A 25,484-nucleotide genomic window follows, 5' to 3' on the forward strand; every position below is an offset into this window, starting at 1 on the left:
GGGGTCCAGAATACATTCTGGGCCCACTCGCCCCGAGGAAAAACCGTGTGTTTGTCTTCACTTCCCCTTGAGTGGGTCCACCTTGATGCGGCCACCCCCGGAGGAGACCCGGGAAATACCGCATTCTGGTGACCCCGATGTGATACCAGCAGCGTGATCGTCGCGTACGTGACCCTATGGTATACTTTTCGGACCGTCCTTACCCACCCACTCGAAGGGAGTTGCGCATCGTCCCGTCTGAAACACGGCTGGATAACGTGAGTAATGGGCGGAAACTTATCTCAATGCCAGGTCGAGCACCTGAGGGAGCTGAGAGAGCTAACCGATTCTTCTTCAAAAATCTCTTCAAACGGAGGGAAAGCCCTCCTTCGTTTGAAAAACAAAGAACTAATTGGACTTTTAACCTATGTTTGGCAACAATGTCCATCAAAAATCTCTACATGGACAAAATTGGGGGAATACTTCCATACGGCCCCTAGGGCCCCAATTCAAATTCTGATAACATGGCGCATAATTATGGAATGCCTCATGATTCACCACAAATTTAACAACCACTTGCAGGCAGAAGTCATACCTCCCCCGTATGACTCTGTAGTTCCACCACCTGCAAAAATGTATCCTATCCTGGCAAACACTTCGTGTCCCTGCCCGGACAAGGAAATAACACCCCCTATTCTTCTGGCCGCCCCCACGGCCCTGGACTGCTTTACATGAAACTTCAAAGAAAGCGTTTGTTAGGGTTCTAAATACCATGCAGAAATAAATCATTGTCCAAGGCAAAACATCCTTAAAGGTCCAATTTATTCTACAGGCAATTTAGCACGGCTATGGAAATTCCAACTCTAAATTTACATCCTGTGGGTTCACCCAGTTGAAAGTTCATGATTTATCCCCACAGCCACAAATCCATCACATGTTCCAATCATATTCTTCCACGCTGGCATGTACACCCATCTTCTTCCGGCCAGGTGTCAAGATGCGGAGACAAAAGATGACCTTGGCTTCTATAAAAGAATGTCAACATACATTCCACAATACTACTCCTTTCTATTCCCCCCTCCCAACTACTACACAAATGAAACAGCATAGAAAATTATAAGAAAGTGTGGCAGGCCAAAGATCCTAAAAAGAATATAACTACTGGCCTGACAGGCGGCCTCTCCTCAAAAGAAAAATGTTTCCTGCAAAGAGAATAACATAAGAGTTAACATCACAAAATTAACCACCTCTTCTCCACCCAGGGGAACCCTTTGACTTCTCGGCAAACTTCCCATTGAATTGCTTTACTAACTTCTCCACTTTTAGGTTCCCACTGTTCACCCAATTAGCTTCAGACCAAGGGTAACCCTTCCAATGTACTAAGTACTGTAAGCGACCCCTATTCAGCCTGAAATCTACAATTTTTTCCACCTCAGATTGTATTTCCCCTTCTATCACTACAGGAGGAGATTGAGCTTGGGTGGATGCTCTTCTGTTAGACCCAATTACTGGTTTCAACAAGCTACAATGAAATTCTGGGTCAATTTCCCCTAGACTTCTGGGTAGACTGAGTTGAACTGTAACTGGGTTAACTAACTTCACTATTGGGAATGGACCTAGAAATTTCGGACCCAATTCGTTGCTAAGCATTTCTAATCTTATGTATTTGGTAGATAAAAAAACTTTGTCCCCCACACGATAGGGGTTTTGGAGCGAGCGATGTTGATCATCTTGCTTCTGGTAGGCTTCTGCCGCAACTGCTAGAGCCTTCTTCGTATTCTCCCATCCTTTCTTTAGCATGTCCATCCATTCACTCAAAGACATGAAGGAAGGAGGTTCTCTAGGCAGCTCAGGCATGGCAACAACTTCCATGCCACTGGTAATCTGGAAACCCGCTAATCCTGTGCTGCTGTGGACCGCAACCTTGTACGCCACTTCGGCGAAGGGTAGCAAGACCGACCAGTTGTCTTGTTGATAGTCCACAAAACACCGGACGTATTCTTCCACCACTGCCTTGGCTCCCTCTGCTGCGCCGTTCATGCTGGGATGAACCTCTGAGCTCAGTTCTTGTGTGGACCCAATGGATCTCAGGACCTCTCTCCAGAACTTGGCTGTGAACTGGACTCCGCGGTCTGAAATGATCCTCTTGGGTACTCCGTGCAGGCGATAAATGTGTTTCACAAACATTTTCGCTAATTCGTTTGCGGATGGCAATCCTGAGCAAGCTATGAAGTGTGCCTGCTTAGAAAACAAATCAATAACAGTCCAAATTACTTTATGCCCACTGCTGTCTGGGAGTTCCACGATGAAGTCCATTGCGACCTCTTCCCATGGCCGTTTAGGGGTCTCTGCTGCAGGTGCTGTAGGTTCTGAGCTCTTGGATTCAATCATCCACGGCTGGCCTTTTTCCTCCTCCGAGGCCTCACCCTTGGTAGGACTCTTCGCCACCTGAAGTTGGGGATCCTCTTCCAGAGGTCGGTTGGGCATTTCCCCCTCCAAGGCCTCCCCCTTAGTTGGACTCTTTGTCACCTTCAGTTGAGGATCCTCTTCCAGAGGTCGTTTGCCCAGATGACTTTTCTGTTCTGGCATCTGGGGCCCTCTCTTTACCACCATGGCAACTGGTACACACATTTGTTCTTTGGCAATTCCCTCCTCTGAGGCCTCCCCCTTGGTAGGACTCTTCGTCACCATAAGTTGGGGATCCTCTTCCAGAGGTCGTTTAGGCTTTTCCCCCTCCGAGGCCTCCCCCTTGGACTTTTTGTCACCTTAAGTTGGGGATCCTCCTCCGGAGATTGTCTGCCCTTTTCCTCTTCCGAGGCCTCCCCCTTGGTAGGACACTTCCTCACCTTAAGTTGGGGATCCTCTTCCAGAGGTTGTTGGCCCAGATGACTCTTCTGTGGTGGCATCTGGGACCCTCTCTTTACCGCCGTGGTGGTTGGTGCACACGTTTGTGGCATTGGGGCTGGAGCCAAGCACTCTGACGCTCTGTGGCCAAGTTGACAACAATGGTGGCATTTAATTGGCCCCCACGAGGAATGGAACCTAGTTACATCTCTAAACTTAGGAACCGGTTCATCACACTGCCTTGCTCTCCAACTTGCAGCTGCCCCCTTGGTAAACCCTTCTTCCATGGTGGAGATTGCTTCTCTGTAGGAAGGTGGAGTAAGAACCTTTTGGGGCATTGCAGATGCACCTTGTCCTGCTTCCCATCTTGCAGGCCTGGCTTTGGTAATCCCTTCTTCCATGTTGGTGATTGCTACTCTGTAGGAAGGTGGGGTAAGAACCACTTGGGGCCTTGCAGGCGCACATTTTCCCGCCATCCACACTGCAGGCCTCTGTTTGGTAATCCCTTCTTCCATGGAGATTTCTTCCCTGTAGGAAGGTCTGGTAAGAACCTTTTTGGGCCTTGCAGGGGAGACTGGAACCGGTGGGGAGGTCAATCCCTCGGTTGGCCACTGCCCAGCTTTCTGCCATGGTGCCATCTGCTGAGGGAGGGCAGGTGCCCACTGGCATCCCTCCCATCCATGACCTGGGGTTAAGACCCATCCCGGGGTTGCCTGCTTCACAGGTTGCAGCTCAACCAATGATGGCTGGCTAGGGGGTTTTATGTGCCAAGGACCCTCCTGCTGGCTTGGAGGAGTTATGGGCCAAGTAGGTGCCCTCTGCTGGCTTGGAGCATTTCCCCATGCTGATGGCAAAGGAGGTGGCAAGTAGCATATCTCCCATCCAATTCCTGGGAAGAAAGCCCAATCTAGTTTTGCTTCATTTACTGGTTGCAGCCCCATTTGTGGTGGCTTGCAAGTGATAGATGCTGGCAAAATCCCTTCTTCCTGCCTCCTTTGATATTCCCATTTTGAAAGGGAATCTTTCTCCCAGTTAGTTGCATGGTAATAAGCCATTTCATTTATTGCCGTCTGGAAGGAGCCCAAACCTCCGTTCTAGGTTTTTTTTCCCCCCAAGTCTTGCTTCCAAGCTGGGGGGGAAGGAGGGGAAGCGTGCACTCATATTTTGCTGAAGAAGTACGTCTGAGATTTTCCTTCGTCTTGTCGTGTCTCCTCCTGCATTCCTCCAGATGCAATTAAACTGGAAGCAGCATTCCATTGCCTTTGAAGTTCCGCACTCAGCTTCTTATCACCAAAAGCTTTCTCATTATTTCTTCGCTGACATTTACGCTGTCCTGGTCAGCGTTGGGAATGCCGAGACCCCCATCACCAGATCTTCCATCACCAGCCCTTCCCCCTTGAGAGGGGGAGGGTGCTAGTGAATTATTTTAAAGGGGAGAGTTGGAATAATGTTAGGGTTCTAAATACCATGCAGAAATAAATCATTGTCCAAGGCAAAACATCCTTAAAGGTCCAATTTATTCTACAGGCAATTTAGCACGGCTATGGAAATTCCAACTCTAAATTTACATCCTGTGGGTTCACCCAGTTGAAAGTTCATGATTTATCCCCACAGCCACAAATCCATCACATGTTCCAATCATATTCTTCCACGCTGGCATGTACACCCATCTTCTTCCGGCCAGGTGTCGAGATGCGGAGACAAAAGATGACCTTGGCTTCTATAAAAGAATGTCAACATACATTCCACAATACTACTCCTTTCTATTCCCCCCTCCCAACTACTACACTAATGAAACAGCATAGAAAATTATAAGAAAGTGTGGCAGGCCAAAGATCCTAAAAAGAATATAACTACAGGCCTGACAGCGTTATTGTAACAGAGAGTGTAAAAATCCAAGGGGGGTAACATCTCGCCCTCTCATCAGGGATCAAAACCCTAGTACAAAATGATTTATGTGTCTACGGATTGTAAATTGTATCAGTTATAAAATACAACTCTCGCTTCCCCTTTCCTGACTTTTGCTTTTGCAATCCTCCCCCGCTGTGCATTCAATTTCCTTTGACTTACCGTTCTTTGCATCTATAGTGATAATGTGTAAAATTAATGTGATTTAATTAATTAATTGCTGGCCAGCAAAATGAATGTGCTTTCGCCTTGAGGCAGTGTGACACAGGTAGTTGTTCAGGGCCCTATATCACTTTTGTGATTAAAACTACTGCCTGGGTTTTCACTGCTTTGGGGGTAAGCTAGTTCATTGAAATAAATTTAATGACTGATTTATTGCAAAAGAAATGTAACTACAGGTGTGAATGGGTGTGTATGTAGTCAGTATTGGATGCTTGAAATGTAAGGTTTGTTGGCTGAAAAAGTAGAGCGTGTGTTGTGCTAAAAGAGGTGCTTTGGATGAATGATGAGAATTTATTTTTTCTCCCTGTTTTCCCAGAATAGGGAGCCTGTCGTTTTAGCAACAAATTTTTTCCTTTCCTCTCACCCCCCTCTTTTTCCCTGGTGAGAAGGCAGGAGGAGGGGGGCTGTGTTCTTTTCACCATTTTTTTTTCTTCCTCTCCCTGCCAGCCTCAGAAAGGCGGGGTTAAGGGTGATATTTGATGCCTGCATTTGCAGTTTCAATGCAACTTTGCCTTCTGGAAATTTTGATTTTTTCATACCCAATTATATTTCAGAGTATACTCAAATTATGTTATCTAAATTGTTTGTTTTATTTTTGAAGCTGTGTTTTTTCTCCTTTATGTTTTTATGTTTGCACGCACTTTGTATGCTTAACAGATGTCACGTCTGTTTGTTCAATTGTTTGTTGGTCTGTTGTTTGTTTGTTTGTTTGTCTGTCGGCAGCGCTGGTTGCTGTCCCCTTTAGAATTCTTACAGAGATGACCTAAAAAATACAAAATGCAGTCAGAAAGAATGAGTAACATTTTTGCTAGAATCCAGCTCAGTTCACACGGACATTTAGAAGGACGATCAGATATTGGAGCCGAAAAAAAGGTTACTCTGTATATAGATGGGAAGAGAATGTGGTAAAAGGCATCTGACCTAATTTGGAAGTCAGGATGGACGTGGGAAAATGAACAATATGTGCTTTGTTGATTGGAAAGTACTGGATGTTGCAGAAACAAAAGAGAGGAAGAAAAAAAGCAGGTTGCTAAGGACAGTTGAAGATTGAGATGTTAACTTTGGCAGTTGGTGAGGTCATTTTGGGACCAAATCAATGTGCATTTTGTACAGCAACTGGTCATTGCAAGAAAGGATTTTAGAAAGTGAAAGAAAGTCAGAGATATGTTTTTGAAGACGGAACATGAAGATGAATATGTGAGGACTTGTGTATGTAAGGACTTGTGAAATCTGGCAAACGGATGATTCAATACCTTTTCTTTGCCCCATGGAAATATTTGCACATTTCCATGGATATTTATTCAGGATTTATTATGGCACCCCGCAAAGGGGTGAGGCCACCACACATGTGATCAACCACTGCATTCGTACCTTTGCAATGTTGGGACGCCCAATTGAACTGAAAACAGACAATGGCCCTGTTTACAACTGTACTGCCTTTGCAGACCTTTGTTACAAGTGGTCCAACACACACAATTGGCTTGCCCTGCGGTTCTCATGGCCAGGGAATTGCGGAGCGAGCTAATTAGACTTACAAACATGCCCTGAATAAATCAAAAGAGGAAAAATGCCTCGGCCTCCCAGCCATGCAAAACAAACTCAATCCTTGTTTATTTACTTTCAATCAATTGAATTTTTCCATTTCTAATTCGACCGCTTATCAGAGGCATTTTCAACAAAAAACAAGTTTGCCTCTACCTCTGGTATATTTACAGCATTACCAGACAAAACACCGATTCCTTTAATTACTTGGGGGTGGGGCTAGGCTGCTGTGTTTACATCTACAGGGTCCAGCCAAAGATGTCGTGTCACCAACTCCTGATTCCTATCCCAGAGATGACAACGATGACTCTACACCACCCCGATCCCGTCATGCCAGTCATCCAGTGACATGGGGAGATGTGAAGAATTTAACCACCAAAGCATACCGAGAACTTGTGTGCTGCCATTTTTGCGGTTTTCATTTTTGCGGCTTTAATTGCAACCTTCTTAGTCATAATTTGCTTGTGTTTGATTGATAATAACTGTACTTTGGCATCAGCAGCTGTCATATCACCCAGACAATTGCTTGAACAATAACAAAATATCTCACTTCCTGCGGAACTGTGCATCAAACGGAATAATTCTGCCACAAGGAAGCTCTCGGGCATTACAGACCCTGCACAAAGACCCTTCCACTGCCTGGCACCTGCCCTGAGGGTGTGAACCATGGTCTCCAGCGGTCCTGTGCGTCAGCACCCTGAACACCTCAGCTTCTTGGACATATGGGCAGGCCTGTGTTCCTCGTTACCAGGAACAGGATGGCTGAAAAACATATTGTGTACTATGCTCATGATCATTGCTTTGCTTATTTCTGTACATTGTATTATTCAATATATTCCTGCTTTATTTGCTATGATGACACACATATTTGCCAACCATGAAGAAAACATCATAATAAACAAGCCTCTGGCAGCATCCCCTCCCTCAAGCATCCTTGTACTTCAGGCAGTGACACTGAACAAGAGGATCGCCCCGAGGAAAAACCGTGTGTTTGTCTTCACTTCCCCTTGAGTGGGTCCGCCTTGATGCAGCCACCCCCGGAGGAGACCCGGGAAATACCGCAACAGGGAATAACTTTTGTCTTAGTAACAATTGCAGTTAAACTTATATACCGCTTTACAGCCTTCTCTAAGCGGTTTACAAGAGTTTGCATATTGGCCTCAACAATCTGTAAGCGCTTTCCGGCCCTGTCCTTTAACTCCTAGAGCAAATCTTTTCAGTAGATCTCTTCAGGAAAGAGCCGCTGCAATGCATGGCCTTGGTGAAAAGAGGATTTATGCTGCTGTCCCGTAAGTGGGCACCATTCTGAGAGCACCTGCAATGATTTTTGGCCACTCCAAAATGGCAGCCACTTCGTGGACAGCACTCCGTGGCTTCCACTCCATAGGGAAGCTGAGGGCCAAAGCAGCTGCTCTCTTCGAGCATCCTCCTCTATTGGGATTCTGGAGATCATGGTATGATCCACAACCCTGCCTTAATGGAACTCCCCTTCCACATGCAGGGAAGTAGGCAGTGGGGTACCCCAAGGTTCTCCCTGGGGCCCAATACTCTTCCCTTAGGAATACCAATTAGCATTAACCAGGTAAACGGGGAAGGAACAGAACGGAGCTGGAAGGGACCTGGGAGGTCACTTACTGTGACAGCCAATTGATCGACAAACACAAGGTGTGAGACCAGAATATACTTTTATTTTGGTACCAGGAGAGAAGGACCCTGGCCTTGAAAGCCTCCAAGTCCCAGATTACAGTTTTACACTCAATTTTCATACTCCAAGGTGAGTCTCTCTCTCACACACACACACCCTTTCCCTGCCAATAATGCCATAGGTTTTTATTGGTTGCCTGAGTTACAGTCCCTCCCCCAAACCTTTTACGCTTGTTATGCTAAATGAATCTCAGGCCACCTGTTGCCTCCCCCAGGTCACACGAAGAGTATTCCACAAAAGGAAAATAAGGCAAGGAGATAAACTACACAGAAGTTCCTGAACTACAAAATGGGGGTGGGGGGAACCAGTATTCTAAAACCACTTTTTCTTCTTTCCTTAATGATTTGGCCCTCCCAAATGTAGGCGCCCCACAATAATAAAAAGGTGTTTTAACATTTGCAAACTGCCAGGAGTCTCTGGGGATCAGGTGGCCAGGGAATTTAAATAGTATTTATTATAATGCACTGAAGGATGGCTACATTCAAGGCTGGCAACAGCCATCGCGACCTTGCCTGCTCTAACTTCCAGCGGGGAGAGGAAGAGGGTCTTGGTGCCAGGCGGCCAGGAGCACCTGGACCCAGCTGCAATCCCCCCTTCTCCCCCCCAGGAGGAAAGAGGGCCACCCAGAGATGCCTTTGGGGCTGCAGGCTAAATGGGGCGGGGAAGGGAGCAGCTCCGGGGAGGCAGAAAGGGTTCCGGCACAGGAAAGCCGAGGCTGGCGATGGGAACCTCCGTCCGTTCCCGTCCATTGCAGCCGCTTTGGGAATCCCCCATTCACCCCCATCGCCCCCCACCCTCTTTAATTTCGCTAAGCCAGGCGAAGTGGAGGGAGCAGCGGGCCTTGACTCTGGTCTTCTCCGTCCGGGCCCCACATTCAGGCAGAGTTGTTCTATGCCACCTCAGCATGTGGCAACACTTCAGCCAGTTATCTTGCTGATAATTAATGAAACACCGGAGGTACTGTTCCAAAACAGAATTTGTCTGTTCACAAGCTCCGTTAGTCTGAGGATGGTGGGCGGAGCTTAGCCCCTGGGCGGAGCCAATTAACTTCAGAAACTCCTTCCAGAAGAGGGAGGTGGACTGGACCTCCCTATCCAAAATTATGCGTTCAGGTACTCCATGCAAGCAGTATGCATGTGAAATAAACAACTTGGCTAACGACTTAGCTGATGGGATTTTGGAACAGGGTACAAAATGAACTTGTTTGTAAAACAGGTTGGTGATAACCCAAATCACGGTATTTCTTAGACACTCTGGCAATTCGACAACGAAGTCCATCAATATCTCCTTCCATGGGGCCTCAGGGCGGGCCACACCTTGGAGAAGGCCCTGGGGTTTTCCCGGTGGGCACTTTGTGGCAGCACAAACGGGACAACTGGCTATATAGGACTCAATGTCTTTTTTCAATGAATGCCACCAAAATTGTCTCTTAACCAGATGTAGAGTCTTTACAAAACCAAAGTGGCCTGCCATTCTCGAATCGTGGGCTCGTTGAAGAACAATAGCTTTCAGGCTAGTAGGAACATACAATTTAGCCCTTACCCAAACCAGTCCATCTTTCATGTTTGTTTTGTTTGTTTGGTTTGTTTTATTGGATTTATATGCAGCCCTTCTCCCAAAGGACTCAGGGCAGCGTACAGCATTAAAAAACCCATATTACAAAACTTAAAAGAAAATTAGAAACAATCCAAGAAACAAACCAAATTAATATAACACAAACATTTTAAAAATTGGATAAATTTAACAGGCCAGGCCGGCTTGCTGGAAATGCCAACTTTTTAGGGTGCTTCAGAAGGACCGGAGGTCGAGGATTATGCAAAATTCCGGGGGCAGCTCATTCCAGAGGGAAGGCGCTCCCACAGAGAAGGCTCTCGCCCTGGGGGTCACTAGCCGACACTGTCTGGTCGACGGCACCCTGAGGAGGCCAACTGTGGGATTGCACTGGATGGTGGGAGGCTACTGGTGGCAGTGGGTGGTCTCGCAGGTACCCTGGGCCTAAACCATGGAGCGCTTTAAAGGTCATAATTAGTACCTTGAATCGCACCCGGAAAACAACTGGCAACCAGTGCAGGCCGCCTAAAAGGGGTGTAACATGGGAGCACCTAGGTACCCCCATGATAACCCACGCGGCCACATTCTGGACCAGCTGAAGCCTCCGGGTGCTCTTCAAGGGCAGCCCCACGTAGAGAGTGTTGCAGTAGTCCAGCGAGAAAGGACGAGGGCATGAGTGACTGTGCATAGAGCATCCCGATCCAGGAAAGGGCGCAACTGACGTACCAGGTGAACCTGGTAAAAGGCCCCCCCGGCTGTCAAGTGTTCTTCTAAACTAAGCCGCATGTCCAGGAGGATTCCCAGATTGTGGGCCCTTTCTGAGGGGGCTAAAATTTCTCCCCCTATCATCAAAGATGGAACAAGATGCACAAATCGGGATGACGGAAACCACAGCCACTCAGTCTTGGAGGGATTGAGCTTGATCCTGTTCCTCCCCATCCAGATGCGCACAGCCTCCAGGCATCGGGACATCACGTTTGGGTGGTTTGAGGTAGAGATGAAAAGTTAGGTATCATCAGCATATTGATGATACTGTACCCCAAAACCATGGATGATCTTGCCCAGCGGTTTCATATATATGTTGAACAGGAGTGGTGAGAGAACCGAACCCTGGGGCACCCCACAAGTGACGCGCCTTGGGGTCGATCCCTGCCCTCCAGTCAACACGAACTGTGACCGATCCGACAGGTAGGAGAACCACCGTAAAACGGTGCCCCCCACTCCCAACCCACCGAGTCGTCTCAGTAAGATACCATGGTCGATGGTATCGAAAGCCGCCAAGAGATCTAATAGGACCAGGACAGAGGAGCAGCCCCTGTCCCGGGCCCGTCAGAGATCATTGACCAACGCGACCAATGCCGTCTCCGTGCAGTACCTGGGCATGAAACCCGACTGAAACGGATCCAGGTAGACAGCTTCTTCCAGGTACTGGGAAAGCTGACATGCTATCACACTCTCGACAACCTTTGCTACAAAGCGAAGGTTGGAGACCGGACGATAGTTGGCTAAAGAAGCTGGGTCCAGGGAAGGCTTCTTAAGGAGGGGCCTCACCACCGCCTCCTTCAAGGCGGTGGGAAAGAACCCCTCTCTCAATGAAACGTTGGTAATCGCCTGGAGCCAGCTTCATGTCACCTCCCGGGAAGCCGAAACTAACCAAGAGGGACACAGGTTCAGCACACAAGTGGCAGCACTGCGTCTCCCCATAATCCTGTCCATGCCCTCAGGGGTCACAGGGTTAAACTCATCCCAGATTGTCTCCACAAGATTCATCCCCGTCGACTCGCCCGAATCTACCCAGTCAGAGTCCAAGTCTTTCCAGATCTGAGCGATTTTATCCTGCAGATACTGAACAAATTCTTCAGCCCTGCAAGGGGTCTTTCCCAGTTCCTTGGTTAAGTAAGGAACAGGTCACCCTAAACAGGGCGGCTGGGCAGTTATCTGCGGACGTGATAAGAGCGGAAAAATGTTGCCGTTTTTCCGCTTTTATCACCACTAAGTAGGATTTAATATGAATTCTTACTAGTGTTCGATCAGATTCTGACCGGCTGGCCCTCCAGCCACTCTCTAGGCTTCTTTTCCCAGCATTTCATCTCCCGGAGCTCCTCGGTAAACCAGGGAGCCACCTGGGATCGACACCGGATCAGAGGCCTCAAAGGCATAACACGATCCAAGGCCCCAGTGGGCGCCCTATCTCAGGCTTCCACTAGGGTTTCGGTCAAGTAGTGAGCAAGGGATTCAGGAAAAGTCCCGATTTCCATCAGGAACCTTTCGGGGTCCATCAGGTGCCTGGGGCGGAACCATCTAGTTAGTTCCACCTCCCTGCGGCGAGAGGTAGCAGTATGGAAGTCAAGCCTGATGAGGAAATGATCAGACCATGACAAGGGTTGAATAGAAACACCCCCTAAATCTAGATCATTCATCCACTGCCCAGAGACAAAAATCAGGTCGAGCGTGTGTCCCCTATTATGGGTGGGGTCTTGAATTAATTGAGTTAGGTCCATAGCCGTCATGGAAGCCATGAACTCCCGAGCTGACTCGGATGTCTCACCAATGGAAGGCAGATTGAAATCCCCCAGGATCATAAGCCTGGGGAAATCAACCGTCAATCCAGCTAACTTATGTAGCAGCTCCGGCAGGGCCGATGAAACATAGCAGGGAGACAGGTATGTAACAAAAAGGCCCACCTGAACTCCAAGGCCCCATTTCACAAAAAGGGACTCACACCCGCCTATCTGAGGCACAGTGACCTCAGAGGTCTGAGACTTTCCCTAATAACCACCGCCACCCCCTGCCCCTGCCCTGGGCTCTCGGCTGGTGAAACACCTGGAAGCCTGATGGGCATAGTTCACTAAGGGGCACACCCCCCTCATGGCCCAACCAGATCTCCGTAATACACGCCAGGTCCGCTCTACCCTCTTAAATGAGGTTGTAAATGAGGGGAGCCTTATGCACCACGGACCTGGCATTAAGCGATACCAGCCGGAGATCAGGGTCCTGTAATCCTGAGCACCCAGGGGTGCGAGAAGGGCGATGAGGGTCAGAATGCGTGATTGCTCTTAAACAGCGAACCCGCGTCCCCCAAACATAATTTGGCCCTTGGCCCCCACCATAATCTGCCTTTCCCACAAACAGTAGAGATGGTAACTCCCCCCCCCCAAATGGAATGGCTTATTGTCTCCCCTGGAATCCCAACCCTACCCAGCACTCCCAACCCGCGCCCATTAGTTAACTCTGGCCTGTGCCCTGGCAGACTCCCCCCCCAAGCCTGTCTGAGCCATCTGAATCAAACCCCCCCTGCCCCCCCCTAAAATTTGGTTTAAAAACCCCTGTAAAAAACCCCTAAGAAATCTCTTCTTCGCATGCCACCTCTCGGGATCCCAAGATCCGTCATTAAGGAAGTGTCTTGATAGGGAGGAAGGCCATCCCCGGGAAAGGGGGTGTTCCCGGAGGGAGAAAAGGTCTGTCGCAGTATAACATAGAGGCGAGTGTGGCATCAACCAAACGGAATGACATCATGGGGAGATGGAACGAGGAGATGACATGTCCATGTGGGGGGCAGCCAACAGTGTTCAAGGGGGTAGCGGGAAGCTTGTGTCCATCATAGAAATGGTCGGTGTTAAGGACAGTATGTAAGGGTAACGGCCAGCTGTCAAAATCGCAGCAGATGATAGATTGTGAGGTGGTGAAGCGGCCAGTGATGGTGGGGGTGAGGACAGCGGCGGCAGCAGTGGCTGCTCCAACTTCAACGACTCCAACAGCCAAGCTCCATCCACGCCAGTTGCACTCATATCCGTCAACAGGACCGCAGTCTGTTGACCCAGTCCATAGTGTCACAGGAGGAGGGGCCAAATGGCACATTACGGTGGCCCAGGCAAAGGCGGTGATACCGGAGGGGGCCACAATGAAGGACCCCCCCACTTCAACCACGCCCACACCAACTACCGAAGTCATCTTCCGCTGGTGTCAATATCCATGCCAGCTGCCTCAGCCACTCCCCGCTGATCCAATCTATCATGTCCATAAGTAAGGTGGAGGGGGGAACAACTGGGATAACACCACGGCATGGGGAGCGGCAGCTGCAGAGACCCCAGGCCGGGCGTCCCACCGCCGCTGCCGCTGACCACACCCACGCCGGCAGCCCCAATGCTCTCCATTCTCCTTTCACCACCAACCGCCTCATTTCACTCATGACATTCTGGCTACAAGGCAGGACATCGCAGCTCAAGGATATCCCTGAGGTCCCAGGAAGTTCTCATAGCTGGACCTGGAAGCAACAATGGGATAGGGTACCACCTGCAAGCCCCAAGAAGGACAATCATCTCCCCAAAGCTCTCTTCAAGCGCGACAGGATACCATCTTGGGCATGCGCAGGGAAGACTTTTTCATAGTACATTCATTTGAGTGTTCCTTGAGCCAGTCATCAGATTCAAGTCCTTCCTTGAGTTTGCATATGAGGTCTGTCATGACCTCCAAATTCGAATTGCTTTGGCTTCTAGTACTCACTGGGGCAACTAGACTTTTCGCTGGGATGACTGGGTGAACTACGCTCAGCTTAGAACTGTTGTATTGGGGAAGTCTAGACAAAGCATCAGCCATGAAGTTCTCCCCCCCCCCCCCGAATGTACTTGAGGGTGAAATTGAACCTGTTGAAATTTTGCGCCCAACGCATTTGTTTAGGAGATAGTTTACGAGGGGTCTTCAACGCTTCCAAATTTTTATGATCAGTCCATACTTCAAAAGGATATTTAGCCCCTTCTAGGAAATGTTGCTAGGTCATCAATGCCCATCTGACTGCAAAATCTTCCTTTTCCCATATAACCCATCATCTCTCCGTCTCTGTCAGTTTTTGAGAGGTGTAAGCGCATGGCTGCAATTTCCCATCAGCGTTCGTTTGAAGTAACACTGACGCCACTGCCACATCACTGGCATCAGCTTAAACGATGAATGGTGCCTCCATATCTCGGTGTTTCAATATGGGTTCAGCTGCAAAAAGCCGCTTTAATTTCTCGAAAGCGGCTTGACATTCCATAGTCCAATTCAAGGCCTTACCCGGTCTGGGCTTGGCCTCCCCTTTTGACTTTAGGAGATTTGTAATGGGCAGAGCAATGCTGGCGAACAAGGGGCTAAATTGACGAAAGAAATTTGCAAATCCCAAAAAACTTTGTAACTGTTTGCGGGTGCCAGGAGGTGCCCACTCAGTTACAGCTTGGACTTTCGCTGGGTCCATCTCAATGCCATTGTGGGAGATGCGGTAACCCAAGTAGTCAATTTTTTCTTGATGAAATTCACATTTAGACAATTTGGCATAAAGTTCTGCGGCCTGGAGTTTCTTGAGTACTGATCGTACTAACGTCACGTGTTCCATCACGTGTTTCTGTGTAGATAAGGATGCCGTCGAATTAGACCATTATGCCCTTGTACAGGTGTTCATGTAAAACTTCATTTATTAATTGCATGAAAACAGCTGGCGCCCCCTGTAGGCCAAATGGGAGTACTCTGAATTGAAAACAACCAAGTGGTCAGTTGAAAGCAGTTTTCCATTCACCTCCCTCTTTGATTCTGACTCTATAGTAGGCCTCTCTTAGGTCCAATTTTGTGAAGATCTTTCCTTTACCCAATTGGGCCAACATGGGGACTTTCAAAGTTCTCAGTTTCAAGCCCAATTTCTCCACCACTTCTGGGTTAACGATGCAACGTGTGCATCCCGAGTCTAAAAGGGCCAGCATTTTTGTCTGGGCGCCAGTAGAGGGCACTTTAAGTTCTACTGGGATGGTCATGGGGCCCCATCGGGAACTTACCAGACGGTCGTAATCCGATTCGGTTTAAGTTTCCCTCGATGAAGAGGACGGTTCTTCTTCTTCTTTTGTAATGGGAGGGAATTGCACAACAGGTTCCACCCCTTTCATGGCGGTGTCCATTCTCTTCCCAGGTTGTTTGTCTGGTTCTCCACCCCTCCCAGCAGGGGCTTTGGGCCAAGCTTGGAGAGGCAATTTGCTGCCCGGTGCCCCGCCTTTCTGCAACGGAAGCAGGTGGTAGATCAGGACTTGCTTGTAGACCAACCTTTTCCTCCTTTCGGAGCTCCTTTGGGGGGGTTGGGAGGGGCAGCTTTCTCTTTCTCACTGTTTTCGCGTTACTTGTCTCTGGCTAGGTCGATCTCTACATCAGCTGCCAATTCGTACCAGCGTTGCAAGTTATGGCCCCCCATCCTGTTTACACCGTTCTGGTATATATCTTTGTTTAAGCCATCCATAAAACTGTCCATTAAAGCTTCTTCCAACTATTTCCGCATATAAACGGATAATTCACGAAACTCTTGTATGTAATCAGCCACTGGGTTCTTTCCCTGGGTAAGAGTTTTCATTCTGGTTCTGGCCTTCCGTTCCATGAGTGGGTCATCAAAGCGTTTCCTCAGGGCGGCCATAAAGCTATTATAGTCTCTCAGCAGGGGGGAGTCATCGTTATGCAGGACAACCATCCATGCCACTGTCTTGTTCTCCAGCGCCATGGTAACAACTCTTACCTTGGCTTCTTCTGTGGGGAGATCCTCTCCGAACTGTTGCATGAAATTCCAGGCTTGGACCAGGAAAAATCCTAGTTCCTTTGGGTTACCTCCAAATTTCACACCAAGTGGAGGAACTTTTGCCATCCGGCGTCTGCGGGTGGCCCCTACTCCTCTTGGAAGGGCTCTTGCGTCTGCTGCTGCTGCTGCCAGGGCTTCCCCATCCTGATGAGCTCCACTGTCTCCCCCCAGGCCTCCCCTTGGGCAGAACAGGACTTCTGCAGTTCTCTCCTCTAGGTCTGGGAGATCAGCTTCTCTTTCGGGACCACTCTCACGTAAACATCGCCTCTCCCAAGCCACTGGAAAGAGTTTCATAGCCTGGGACATCATAAGGTTCTCCTCATCGGCGTCCTGTCAGGCAGCTGCCGGCCACCGATGTCACCTTGTAGTAACTCCAGCCGGAATTTCCTCAGGGTCATACTTCTGTCCCACTCCCAACGACCACCTAGGGTGGACGGATCATTCCTCCAAGTTCAGATCTGCCATCCGCTCTGTCTCCAAGGGACACAAGGATGCAGCTGCCCCCATGTCATCCTCCTGGTCGCTGCCTGGGTAGGACATTCCTTTGAAGGTTTTGGTTTTATTTACACTCCCCTCGGAGGATGTTAGCTCTGGGACGAGTGCGAAAGTGAGATCTTGCTTAATGTCAAGCCAGCCTCCCTCAACAACCAAGAAAGAAAACCACCATTTTGCAGAATTAAGAGTACTTTTACTGGTTATGAAAAGATAGCAGCTAAGCAAAGCAAGATCTGAGGCAAAAGCGTGCGAAATCATACATATCAATATGTGACCAAACCCCCACACTCATGTCTCTTGGGGATTCAGCATCATGAAGCCATGCAGGATTTTCTTTTGGCAGAAATTCTTCAAGGGAGACAGGATTTTTCCCCCTGTCCTACATGGCCATATTACTTTGGTATTCAGGAAAAGTTGTCTCACCTAAGCAGAAATCATGGAGGGAGCTCACCTGGGATGATGGAACAAAACACAAAAGAGCATGGCAAAAGAAACTTTTAACTTTAACTTTAACTTTTATTTAATTTCTATACCGCACCCTCTCCCAGAAGAGACTCAGGGCGGTGTACAGTCATATTAAAAGCAATAAACATGCATAATATAAATATAAAATAAATATGGGTGTGGCTGGAGGAGGTAACATATACTTTGCTGTACAATAATACTTAAAGTAGATTTAAAATTTAAAAATTTAAAAATACATTAAAAAACTACCCCTAAAAACTATCCCGGGATAAAATATTTGCCAGGAAGTATAAATGGGACTATAAATGGGCCAGGCCAGCTAATTGGAACAGGTGGGTCTTGAGTTTCTGTCGGAAGGAGCGGAGGTCGGTAGTAGTTTTGATATCGGGGGGGAGGTCATTCCAGAGGGTTGGGCCCATCACAGAGAAGGCTCTACTCCTGGGCGCCGCCCGTTGGCATTGCGTGGTGGACGGCACCCGGAGGAGTCCCTCCCTGTGAGAGCGAATTGGTTGAAGGGATGTATGTGGTAGGATGCGATCCCGCAGGTAACTAGATCCTGTGCCATGGAGCGCTTTGAAGATGGTGATCAACACCTTGAAACGCACCCGAAAGACCACAGGCAGCCAGTGCAGCTCGCGCAGGAGAGGTGTTATGTGGGAGTACCTAGTACTCCCCATGATAGCCCGCGCGGCCGCATTCTAAAAGGGAATGTGATGGGAAGTTCATCCAGAGCTACATTAATGAGTGGAGCTTCCCTTGACAGAGGCAGTCTACATACAAAAACCTGTCTTTTGGGAGAAGCGGGCAGTTTGCGTGATTGGTTAGGTTGCCTCCTACAGACATTTGCCTGGCGTTGGTGTATGTGCAAAAGGGGGAGCGAGTGACCTTTGGTAGGATGAGTGGTGGATTCCTACTGGTTCGGCCTGGTTCTGGATAGAGGGTGCAGGAGGGCCGAGAGCCTTAGTTTCAAGGGAGGAAGTCATCCAGGAGAGAACAAATTTCCAGGCGCATGGAAAGAACTGTGGGCACAATGGGAATTTGGGACATGCCAGGAAGGTGGTCGATTGCACTTGTCCATGGAAGTGGTCAGGCAGGTAGCCCAAGGGTCTCTCTGTGTGTGGAGGGGACTTCCAAATGTGCTGGCAGATAAGCAGATGTGTGTTGCTTTGCCAGGCAGCTGGAACAATAACAGAAAATGAGTTAGGTGCCAACCCAGGGGTGGAGGGCTATGTCGCAGGGCATAGTGGCACAGGCAGCAGCTGCAACAGGAGTCCCCTCCAAGGAGGGGGTGTAGGAGGAAAATATCACACACACACACACAAACAGAGTTTCCAAGGGCTCAAAAAAGGTTGAAAAATGCAACTAGGAAGGGGGCAGTATTGGAGTGGATTTCCCCCCTCTGCTGCAGTTTTTGGAAAGGAGAAGCATTTAGCCTGCAGCCCCATGGGCATCTCCGGGTGGCCCCCTTTCCTCCTGGGGGGGGAGAAGGGGGATTGCAGCTGGGTCCAGGTGCTCCTGGCCGCCTGGCACCAAGACCCTCTTCCTCTCCCCGCTGGAAGTAAGAGCGGGTGAGGTTGCGATGGTTGTTGCCAGCCTTGAATGTAGCCATCCTTCCGTGTATTATAATGAATTCTATTTACATTTCCTGGCCACCTGATCCCCGGAGACTCCTGGCAGTTTACAAATGTTAAAACACCGTTTTATTATTGTGGGGCGCCTACATTTGGGAAGGCCAAATCATTAAGGGAAGAAGATAAAAATGGTTTTAGAATACTGGTTCCCCCCACCCCCATTTTGTAGTTCAGGAACTTCTGTGTAGTTTATCTCCTTGCCTTATTTTCCTTTGGTGGAATGCTCTTCGTGGTACCTGGGCGTAATCATAATTTAGTCCACCTTCCTGGGTGCTTACCTGGGCCGCCCTCACTTCTCATTCTGGAGCCTTGGACTCAATCGCAATCGTTTTCTGAATCATTGGGCTTCGACAGAAGGAAACAATTTACCTGTCACAAACCACTTAGCCAGGATGTTGAATGCAAGAACAGCTCCCTTACAAGCAAAACCCCAAAGCCACATAGCTAGAACACGAAACTAGAAGCTTTGCAAGATACCTGTGACCTGGGGGAGGCAACAGGTGGCCTGAGATTCATTTAGCATAACAAGTGTAAAAGCTTTGGGGGGGATGGACTGTAACTCAGGCATCCAATAAATACCAATGGCATTATTGGCAGGGAAAGTGTGTGTGTGTGTGTGTGTGTGTGACTCACCTTGGAGTATAAAAATTGAGTGTAAAACTAATCTGGGACTTGGGAGGCTTTCAAAGCCAGGGTCTTTCTATCCTGGTACCAAAATAAAAAATATATTCTGGTCTCACATCTTGTGTGACCTCCCAGGTCCCTTCCAGCTCCGTTTTGTTCCTTCCCCATTTACCTAGTTAATGCTAATTGGTATTCCTAAGGAAAGAGTATTGGGCCCCAGGGAGAACCTTGGGGTACCCCACTGCCTACTTCCCTGCATGTGGAAGGGAAGTTCCATTAAGGCAGGGCTGTGGATCATACCATGATCTCCAGAATCCCAATAGAGGAGGATGCTCGAAGAGAGCAGCTGCTTTGGCCCTCAGCTTCCCTATAGAGTGGAAGCCACGGAGTGCTGTCCACCAAGTGGCTGCCATTTTGGAGTGGCCAAAAATCATTGCAGGTGCTCTCAGAATGGTGCCCACTTACGGGACAGCAGCATAAATCCTCTTTTCACCAAGGCCATGCATTGCACTGGGTCTTTCCTGAAGAGATCTACTGAAAAGATTTGCTCTAGGAGTTGAAGGACAGGGCCGGAAAGCGCTTACAGATTGTTGAGGCCAATATGCAAACTCTTGTAAACTGCTTAGAGAAGGCTGTAAAGCGGTATATAAGTTTAACTGCAATTGTTACTAAGACAAAAGTTATTACCCGTGTATTTTTTAAAGCACATCCACGTTGTTGAAATCAATGATTGAGTAAATTTTCTATTAGTGCATGAGAATAAATACAACATTACTGAAACCTGGTGGGATGAAATCCAGAAGCATTTAAAATTTTAAAAACAGACGCAATAGAAGAAGAGGTGAAGTTGCACATCAACAGCTAACCCTTTTTAGAATTGAAAAAAAAATCCCTCATTAAATGCACTTGGGTGATTATGAAAGGAAAACGGAATGTGGTTACCATAGGTGTAAACTCCGGATTATCCAATCAGAGGAACAAGAAGAACCTTTTGCTAATCTTTTAGCTGATTAACAGGAAGCACAGAAATAGGGGACTTTAACCTTTCTGACAACTGGGAAACACGGAATCACTGCACCTGGTGGGAGGTCGAAGAGGTGAGATAGGAGAATATGAAGCTTCCTTGGCCTTAAGAGAGTCCCTTGTAGCGGTTTCTGCTGAAGAGAAAGGGACCATTCAGGGGATCCAACTGACAAGAGTGTCAGATGTCTGGAGATGGTCTTACATGGTACGGGCTTTTGGAAAACCCATACAGAGCGTATCAAATAATGACAGGGAGAAGCTCCTTCACACCGACAACAATGAAGGCCAAATTAGCCCAAAATTCAGGCACAGCACACTTGTTCCAATTAAGCACCAAGTGGGAATGTCCACTTAAAAACAATTTATTAGAGTATTGTAGCAAACAGATTTCATCAGACACGTGGAGTAACATCCCACAATATTAAGCACAAGCATTGAAATGAGCATTGCATTAAAAACAGAACATTCACATGAGAAATGGCATCATGAGTCACCTGTCTGCTGTGAAAAGGTACAATTGCAGCCAGTTGAAACATCTAGCATATACAATTATCATGGATATCATTATTCTGTTCCTTTGTAAGGACAGTGAAAGTTTGTGCACTTGGGACAAATTCCTAGTGTGTCTATTCACAATTGGCCAAATTTAATAGATAACTCAATTCAATTCCCGAGATACACTCTGTGACTTCTCCCACGCCCTTGTGAATTATTTGGTGTTGATGGAGGCCTGTACGCTCAGTATAGCTCTTTCCACACTCAAGGCATTGGTAGAGTTTCTCTGTAGTGTGGATTATTTGATGCTGAATAAGCTTTCCCTTTTGACTGAAGCTCTTTCCACAGTCAAGGCATTTATGAGGTCCTTCTCCTGTGTGGATCCTGTGATGTCTATAAAGCTTGCTCCTCTGAATGAAGCTCTTTCCACACTCCAGACATTTATGAGGTTTTTCTCCTGTGTGGATCTTTTGATGTGCATAAAGGCCGCTCCTCCAACTGAAGCTCTTTCCACACTCCAGACATTTATGAGGTTTTTCTCCTGTGTGGATCCTTTGATGTGCATAAAGTTTGCTCCTCTCAGTGAAGCTCTTTCCACACTCCAGACATTTATGAGGTTTTTCTCCTGTGTGGATCCTTTGATGTGCATAAAGGTTGCTCCTCTCAGTGAAGCTCTTTCCACACTCCAGACATTTATGAGGTTTTTCTCCTGTGTGGATCCTTTGATGTGCATCAAGGCTGCTCCTCTGACTGAAGCTCTTTCCACACTCCAGACATTTATGAGGTTTTTCTCCTGTGTGGATCCTTTGATGTTTATAAAGGTTGTTCCTCTCACTGAAGCACTTTCCACACTCCAGACATTTATGAGGTTTTTCTCCTGTGTGGATCCTTTGATGTGCATCAAGGTTGCCCCTCTGACTGAAGCTCTTTCCACACTCCAGACATTCATGAGGTCTTTCTCCTGTGTGGATCCTTTGATGTTTATGAAGGGTGCTCCTCTGACTGAAGCTCTTTCCACACTCCAGGCATTTATGAGGTTTTTCTCCTCTGTGAATCCTTTGATGTGTACAAAGGTCGCTCCTCCAACTGAAGCTCTTTCCACACTCCAGGCATTTATGAGGTTTTTCTCCTGTGTGGATTCTTTGATGTGTATAAAGGCTGCTCCTCTGACTGAAGCTCTTTCCACACTCCAGGCATTTATGAGGTTTTTCTCCTGTGTGGATCCTTTGATGTGTATAAAGGTTGCTCCTCTGACTGAAGCTCTTTCCACACTCCAGGCATTTATGAGGTTTTTCTCCTGTGTGGATTCTTTGATGTGTATAAAGGTTGCTCCTCTGACTGAAGCTCTTTCCACACTCCAGGCATTCATGAGGTTTTTCTTCTGTGTGGATCCTTTGATGTCTATAAAGGGTTATACTCTTAGTGAAGCTCTTTCCACACTCCAGGCATTTATGAGGTTTTTCTCCTGAATGGATCCTTTGATGTGTATAAAGGCTGCTCCTCCGACTGAAGCTCTTTCCACACTCCGGGCATTTATGAGGTTTTTCTCCTGTGTGGATCATTTGATGTGCAAAAAGGTTGCCCCTCTGACTGAAGCTCTTTCCACACTCCAGACATTTATGAGGTTTTTCTCCTGTGTGGATCATTTGATGTGCATCAAGGTTGCCTCTCTGACTGAAGCTCTTTCCACACTTCTGGCATTTATGAGGTTTTTCTCCTGAATGGACCTTTAGATGCTTTCGAAGATTCTCATTTCTCTTGAAGAATTTTTCACATTCCGGGCACTGATATTTCTCTTCTTCCTCCTGGATCCTTTGGGGATTCCAGGGTCTTCTGAAGGACCCTCCGCCCTCCAGGCCCGTCTCGGGGTCTCCGCCAGTTTCTTCCTCCTCGCATCGTCCTCCAGGCAGCCGCCTTTCCCGGGGTCCCCCTGGGCTCATCCCTCCTGCAGCTCCGGAGCCTCCGGGCCTTTCCCCGCCGTCTCCCGGGGCTGCTCCGCGGAGCCCGCTCTCCTCCTCCTCTGGAGCGGCGATTCCTTCCTTCCCTCCCCCGCCGGGCTCCTCCGTCCTCCTGCAGGGGAGAAAGAGAGGCGGGTCACGGCTGCGTCCCCCTCACCGCAGGACCCGAAGGAGACCCTCTCAGGCTGCCGCTCCGTCCCAGCAGCCTCTACTTACATCCGGTTTCTCTGTCTCCGACGGGAACCGCTCCTTCCGCCAGCTCTCTGATTCCAAAAGTGAAGGCGCTCGATTTCCCAGCCCCGCCTTCCAGCGAAGCCCCGCCTCTTCCTCTCCAGGCACCTCCTCCTCGACGTCCCCCCCGAGGAGAGAAAGGGATCAACTAGAACGGCGGTTCTCAACCTTCCTCACGCAGTTCAACACGGCTCCTCATGTGGCGGTGACCCCCCCCCCCACCGTAAAATTGGGCCCCAGCCTTCCCTTCGCCGCCACGTTCCTTTCTTTTATTTTCCGCGCCTGGTTTTTGGCCTAAGAAACGGTACCTCTCGGCTTCCGTAGCCCCGCCCATCCACCTCCGCCCCTCGAAGGGAGCTGCTTTCCCGTCGTCCTCTGCGCTGCGCGCGCCTCCCTCCAATCCGGCTCCTCCTTTCCCCCCCCACCCCGCGCACAGACGCGCATGCGCACGCGGAGGGGCGTTCGGACTTCCGGCGCTCGGGCGTCTTGGGCGAGCGGAGCAGCGGGAGCCCCTCCCCTTCGGCCGCCCGGGGCCCCCCAGCCTCTCCTTCCCTTCGGGCGGCTCCTTTGGCCGCGGGAGGCTCCTGGCAGGGGCGGCGGGCGGCTGAGCTTTGCCCGGGCCCGTCCCCTCCCTTTCCCGGCTTCTCCGCCGCCTTCCCTGCCCGGGTCTTTGAGCCCATCGGGGCTGGGGGCCTCTGCAGGCTCTCCGGACTCCGGGGGTCCCGGGCGACCCCTGTGCAAAGGCCCCGCCACCCCCAGGAGGAGAAGCGCTGCTCTGCTGGCAGCCAAAGCGCCGGAGGGATCCCCAGAAGGGAGGGAGCTCAGCCAGAGGGGATCCCGGGGAGGGGGCCGTTGGGGGACAAGGGAGCCCAGGAGGGACCTGGGGATCCACTGGAACTCTGGGGATCTTCAGGGGGGATCGAGGACCAGCTGGGAAGAAGCGCCTCCCCCCTCCCCATTTCTTTCCTGCGGGGGGGGGAAGGACCTCTCCTCACTTTAGAGCTGAGCAGGGGGGAGACCAGCCGCGTGGGGAGCTCTGGGCCCCCCTGGAGGAGGAGCTGGAGAGGCTCATGCAGTTGCTCTGCTTGGGTGGGTCCTCTGGACTGGATCCCCTGGACCGGATCCCCTGCGGGGACCCCCAACCCTGCAGCCGAGGAGACCCCAAGGCCCCCCAGCTCCCGACAAAGTCTGGCTACGACCAAACGGGGGCCGGAGAAGGCGGGGTGGGAACAGGGGGTGGGCAAATAAACTCTGTACATGCTCAGGGGGTGCAGTGGCCTGTTTTCCACAAAGGGCGGTTGGGGATCCTAGGAGTGGTCATTCCATGCCAAGCGTGGCCCGTGAGTGCCAGCTGCCAAGTGGATTCTAACTAAAATGGGCCCAATTGGCTGTGTAAGGGACAGGAGACCACAAAGAGATCTCCACTCTACCTGGAAGAAGCAAAGTCAAACCACTTCTATTTTGGGGCTTCATGAATCAGAAATACACTTTCTAAAGTGGGAAACGTGGCCCCACTTGGCTCTGTCTAAAACGGCCCCCTTGGCTGGGGACCCATCAGAAAAGCTCTTTAAAATATCCCAATAACGTTCTGGTTGGTCACGTGACTGACCCTGTTTATGACCGTCCCTTGTTATGACCTTGATGGCAAGCTCCATTATGATATTTATGTCTATGTCCTTGAATGATCATTCTTCTTTAACATGCAATGCACGAATAAAGTGCAAATGTATAATGTTCACTGGCCATAATTTCTTGGAAAGGGTAAAGGAGAAATCTGAAAAAGGGGCAAAGCTAAAAGAGGATCGAAAAGAAATATTATGTTTGTGACTTTGTTGACTGTGGAAAACTCAAGAGCAAAACCAAGAAATCCAATCATTAAATGATCCCTAAAGGAGGGCTTTCTGCAATAAAGATCTGCAAATCAGAATCTCCCCCCTCATTTGCACCCAGAAACCACCTGAAAACCAACACAGTGTGCCTAGAATTGGCCTTACATGACTAAAGTTCACCAACACACAAAGATACTCATCTTTCGCCCATTGGAGCAATCTTCAAGGGCAGCCCCAAGGAAAGGGAAGGGCAGTCCTCCAGCTTCAACCTGAGAGGCTACTGAAACTATTTGGCAGAGATTGTCAGTGGAGTCTCTTGAAAAAACAACCACAGAATTTTGCATTAAAATAAGCACAGGTTGACAAAAGAATAGAAAAGAAGGGAAGGAATAAAGAAGGAAA

At 49.0% G+C, this 25,484-nt stretch overlaps 2 protein-coding genes across 5 annotated transcripts in view; both read right to left on the minus strand.

Moving 5' to 3' along the window:
- Positions 1 to 19,213, minus strand: part of USF1 (upstream transcription factor 1) — a 279,354-nt gene extending 260,141 nt beyond the window's left edge. For all 4 annotated transcript variants that reach the window (XM_081967851.1, XM_081967849.1, XM_081967850.1 and 1 more), the window contains exon 1: positions 19,201 to 19,213. The gene's annotated coding sequence lies outside the window, so the exon portion shown is untranslated. The remainder of the gene's footprint in view (positions 1 to 19,200) is intronic.
- Positions 19,214 to 21,061: 1,848 nt separating this feature from the next.
- LOC309399699 (uncharacterized protein) lies at positions 21,062 to 23,416 on the minus strand. Its single transcript, XM_081967766.1, has 2 exons — positions 23,239 to 23,416; positions 21,062 to 23,134 (listed from the first exon to the last, which is right to left on the minus strand). Coding segments are annotated over exons 1-2 (1,941 nt in total). The 5' UTR covers positions 23,241 to 23,416; the 3' UTR covers positions 21,062 to 21,195.
- Positions 23,417 to 25,484: the final 2,068 nt, after the last annotated feature.

Source organism: Natrix helvetica (assembly GCF_964273705.1).
Source record: "Natrix helvetica genome assembly, chromosome: 16".
Taxonomy (NCBI): Eukaryota; Metazoa; Chordata; class Lepidosauria; order Squamata; family Natricidae; genus Natrix; species Natrix helvetica.